We start from the raw sequence: 5,517 nt of genomic DNA on the forward strand, positions 1-5,517 counted from the left end.
TTTATAGTATTACTAGGCTAAAGATTTAGACAAAATAGTGTAAACATTTTACTTAAACTATTTCCTGCCCCCCCTGCCAAGAGGGTCTAGTACCGCCTATGAAAAGGATAGTTTAGTTTTGGAAACATGTAGCCTATTACAACACGTTTCATATCTATTGATCAAGTTGATAAGTGAAACAAATTGACTTAGGGTAACATAGTCAAAATCAGGAGGTTAGGGATTTTTGAGTTGTGCATACAAAAGTGCAAAATTGCAGACTAAATTTTGCGCTTGTATTTAAGGTAGTATTAAATGTAATAGTCGTTGCCATAACTCAGTAGATTGTTCAAATAAAGGGTTATAAGTTATATAATAAAATATTTTTATGTAATTTATTTAACTATTTATATATTACTATTTTAATTATAACAAAACTAAGCTAATATAATATTTATACAATATTACAATATATGACAAACAAAAATTATTATAAAACTATGATAAATATAAAATATATTTTTGATAAACAAAGGGAACAACTAGATTTTGAAAAACTACACAATATCAAATTGGAGGGTCCGTTTTATGAAAAAATGACAATATCGTGAAATATTTCTGTAATTCACAAAATGTGAAAAAGCCATTTCTATTTCATGAAATGATCAATTGTGGCTACGACAAATATACTACCTAAAATATGAGATTTTTAGTGATATAATAATCAAAAATATGTATCCCACATCATCATTATTTTATTTTTTTAAATAATTTATAATAAACTATGTATACTTTAACAACACCCTAAATAACATATTCGTTTCAATAAACTTTTGAATAAAATACTTAAAATGTGTATGACATTTTAGACACAATAAATATAAATATATATATAATATAACTATATGGTTTTCACATATTTTAGTTTGATACATAATGAAAAATATCAGATGTTTAGCGAATCTGTAACGATACATTATACATTTCTTAAAAAACATTAATTGATAGTGTAATCAATACACATTCACAAATTATTAATGCATGATTAAATAATTCTATTTGATAAATATTATAATGATATACTATTATGTTCTGTTGGTATTCGTTTGAGTAATTTTTAACTACTCGTGTTGTGGCATTAACCGTAGATCGCTGCTGAGCCACCACCTACACCGGCACCGAATCCAAGGCCACCTCCGCCACCGTGTGCGAGGGCTCCGATGAGTTGAGGTTTGTGATGAAGGCCGAAGAGACCATGACCTCCACCTCCACCTCCAAATCCACCGCCAGCTCCGTAACCTGCGCCATGACCGAATCCTCCACCGTGCCCAAAACCGCCACCGAACCCGTGGCCAGCTCCAAAACCATGTCCGCCACCGCCGCCGAATCCACCTCCTCCTTGGCCGTAACCAGCGCCCTGGCCAGATGCACTGCCGAAACCGCTTCCTTGGCCACCGGATCCACCGCCGAAGCCACTTCCTTGACCACCAGAGCCACCGCCAAATCCACTTCCGTGGCCACTAGATCCTCCACCGTAACCGCCAGATCCCCCACCGTAACCGCTAGATCCCCCACCGAAACCACCTCCTTGACCAGCTCCAAAACCATTTCCATAACTTCCACCGGATCCTTGTCCATATCCACCACCACCACTGCCAAAACCACCTCCACTACCGTGTCCTTCACCACTGCTGCTGATAGAACCACTTCCAGAACCAGATCCCCCGCCAAAACTGCCTCCTTGACCTCCCCCAAAGCCATTTCCATAACTTCCACCGGATCCATGTCCGTATCCACCACTACTGCTTCCGGAACCACTTCCAGATCCATAACCACTTCCGTGTCCAAAACCACCGGAACCACCTCCTTGTCCGTAAGCGGAACTGCCACCTTGTCCAAAGCCAGAACCAGTGGCCCCGTAGTTACTGCTGGCTGCTCCACTGCCAAATCCTCCACCTCCTCCTCCACCACCTACACCACTACCTCCAAGACCACCTCCTCCACCGCCTCCACCACCTCCTCCTACTCCACCACCACCTCCGGAACCGAATCCTACTCCCACGCCTATAGCTCCTGCACCATTTCCAGAACCATAGCCCTGACCGTAACCGCTACCACTGCCAGAGGCTGCACCACCGAGGCCGAAATGGCTTGCCGGGTGAAGTGCACCGAAAACCAGTCTTTTGGCAGTGACGTCATCAGTCTTTTCTGCTTTGGGCTCTGGTTTAACTTTCGAGAGCTTGGAAAGTTCTGCGCCAATTACGGGTCGACTTATAATACACACCGTGGAAACCAGCAACTAAAGAAAAAAACATGAAATATACATTATTTTGAAATTATAATAATATTTACGAGTATAAATATTAAATACTACATAGTGCAATGTTAAGTGCATTGCGGTCTGCATTCAATTTAAATTTTGAATAAGAGTGTATAAGTTCTTTTCAAATATAATAAATTGTTATTACTTATTGTTATTATTTGTATGATATTAGTAATAATTTGGAATTATTGAAAACATTGATTGAAAGTTTGTTTTTTCGTTTTATTTTATTTGTTAACTTAAATTATAATACAAATTATCATATTATTCTACAAGTGAATATTTTAAATTACGAAAGAAAATTATTTATGAAAATAATAATAAAGCAAAATATATTTTCTAGTTACAATGGTTTTAACTCTATATTTAATTTATTACTAAACATTATGTTTTATAGGTATTAGAAAAATATTTAAATAAATAAATTATAACTCGTACTAGAATGGTTACAAATTTTACGAGTATGGATTATGATTTTTTATAATAAATTATGTTATATTAATGTTAATGTTTACGGTTATCACTGGTTGTTATTATTTTTTCGCGGAAAATAAAAAAGTTATGGTTTGAATTTACATTGATGTTAATAACTAATATCTTTTAAAAACATTAAATTAAATATTAAATGATTCGAATGAAAATATTTTGGCTACTTTGGACAGTAAATAGGTACTTACCAGAGATGTGCGAAGAGCCATGATTGCTAGTCGAATGTACCTTTACTGGTGGCTTCGACAGTTTATATACTCCGAATGCATAGCTACGTGGAACGGGGATACCCCCCTACTCAAGTACCTAATATAACCCCGAATCCATTTGACCGAATTTGTTGTTATAATTGTTTACAGCTAATTAAAAAATGTACATACATTTTTCTTTTTTTGCGTAACTCCAACTAAAATACCGAATTCTTTCAATGTCAATTTCTAATCTTTTAATCGGGCATAAATTGAAGTATATAAAATATCATATATATTTATTAAAAAAGAAAAAAAACTTTTTATTTTTTACTCGTACATACTCATACATGTAAAAATAAACTCTAAATTGGTAAAAAAGTTGTATAAAATAATATCTATTTATAGCAGTTATTTATCTTATTTATTTGTACAATGAAAAAAAATAGATAACGATTATTTTTGTTAACACCCCCCTCCACCAGAGAAAGATTGAATGTACGCCACTGATACATAGTGTATTATATGTAATTATTATAGAAATAAAATCTCACAAAGAATTAAAATTAAATTCTTTGAATATAACTTTTTATATTTATATTCTTAAACTCAACTACCTATTTTCTTAATTCACTTAAAAAAAAAAAAAACATAAAATATTTTTTCGCATATTTTTTTAACTTTAATGTTTAAATTAAATAAGGTATAATATTACAATAATCAAAAATGTAATATGTTTTACTTGCATAAGATTATTATAAAATGTATTTAAAGTAAATATCCATAGTTTAAGTTGATCTAAATAGTAGAATATTCTATAATATTCAAATAGGATGTTTATCTTCCGATTTTATTCACAGTTAATTTTAATATTATGGATTCCTATTTACTGACCTTTTTGAAGAATTATTCCAAAAGTATTCAAATATTTTAAACAATTATATTTTGGATTATATTTTTACTTATTGTTTCAAATATATAATTAAAATATATTACTAAAGTGTTCTTCATGAGACCGATACCACATTAAACAAATTTTAGAAGACAGTTAATTTAACTATTTTCATTTGTTTTGAAAAATATGCAAAAATGTACAAACTGATTTTAAAAATGATCTTAAACTGAAAAACTTCGAAAGTTTATGAATACATTTTTTGGAAACGGATATGCTTTCTTTGTTGTACTCCATAAAACATTTTAGAAAAATATGCAATAGCATTACAGTTCAAAAGCTTTATTCATAATTAATATCTATATTTTCCAGCCTATGTTTATAAACGAAAATTATTTTCCAACAAAAAATATTACAAATAGGTATATCAAAATATTACAATAGCTTTGCACGTCATGCTGCTGAGGATATATGTATATTGTATAATATTCTTATAAATGCCTACGAGATATAATACAAAAATAATGTAATTCTTTCCATAGATTGAAATCTAATATTATTTCATTTTTGATGAATGATATGTTTAATGTTATATGTTACCTTCAAGTTTTAAATATATATTAGCTGTCAGTGTGAAGCCTGAGTATGTTTTATTGATCAAGTAATTATACAAGAAAGATTTTTAACATTAATTAATCTTTGAAAATCATGCTTCATAAAATTATTTGTTAGTAAAAAAATTACTTTATTGTAAATGTGTATTACAATATTTTTTGTATTTAACAAATAATAGAGAGTTACGTTTTATTAATAAAATTAAATTAAAAGAAATTAAATATTAATGACTAAACAATAATTGGCGACAATCAAAATTTAATAAAAGAATACATTTTAGTAGAAGGTTTGATAGAATAATGACTGCGTTTTATACATATATAGATAAATAAGATAGGTATGTATTTAAGATTTTTGGTGGATTTTATAACATAAAAAATTTTAGCTTTTGGAAAATAATTTCTATTATAAGAAAATAAAAATGCTTAAAACATCAAATAATTTTAATTTTTCAAAATATTGTACCTAAAATAAGAAAATAATTTCCCTTTTTGTATTTGATGGATAATATATTCAGTATTCACGTATTCAGTATTCAAACAATCGCTTTTATTTATGTTATCATATTACAAGTTTATTGACAAATAAATAAATTATTATTATTGATTCAAAACTTTAAATAAATATTTTTATTAGTGTGAGTATAACTTATGAAACTTTTTGATTTATAATTAGATATTGTATGTGTTTAAAATATATACGAGTATGATCGATTTTTAAGAAATCAAAAATAATCTTAAAAATAACTTTTCGAGTACAAGCATTAACAGTAACTATGTAACTACATACATAATAATTTTACTATAAATACTGGTCAAACTAAAATACAAAACAAGAGAAATAAAACGAATTATTAATTCCTGACAATAATTAAAAACGTCAAGAAAAACAGAAATAATTTTAAATCGACTGAACTGATCATCGAAGTCTTATACACGAACACCTCAAGCAAAATAAAATCACCAACCAAATGCATTTCATGTAGAGTAGTGTCAGTGATGTAATTTTATCATATTTGTGGTAGGGTAGGG

General features: G+C 29.9%; 1 protein-coding gene across 1 annotated transcript; it reads right to left on the reverse strand.

The window, feature by feature from the left end:
- Positions 1-876: 876 nt before the first annotated feature.
- LOC112688649 (glycine-rich cell wall structural protein-like) lies at positions 877-3,081 on the reverse strand. Its single transcript, XM_025561949.1, has 2 exons — positions 2,980-3,081; positions 877-2,278 (listed from the first exon to the last, which is right to left on the reverse strand). The coding sequence occupies exons 1-2, from the start codon at positions 2,998-3,000 to the stop codon at positions 1,118-1,120; spliced, it is 1,182 nt and encodes a 393-aa protein (XP_025417734.1). The 5' UTR covers positions 3,001-3,081; the 3' UTR covers positions 877-1,117.
- Positions 3,082-5,517: the final 2,436 nt, after the last annotated feature.

The sequence above is a fragment of the Sipha flava genome, unplaced genomic scaffold (genome assembly GCF_003268045.1).
Source record: "Sipha flava isolate LNK unplaced genomic scaffold, YSA_version1 3_pilon_pilon, whole genome shotgun sequence".
NCBI lineage: Eukaryota > Metazoa > Arthropoda > Insecta > Hemiptera > Aphididae > Sipha > Sipha flava.

Bases quoted from the DNA above. Each gene is read 5' to 3' on its own strand.
- LOC112688649 (XM_025561949.1), bottom strand. From the start codon at position 3,000: ATGGCTCTTCGCACATCTCTG. The intron at 2,279-2,979 runs GTAAGTACCTAT...TTTTTTCTTTAG, and splicing joins TGGCTCTTCGCACATCTCTG to TTGCTGGTTTCCACGGTGTG.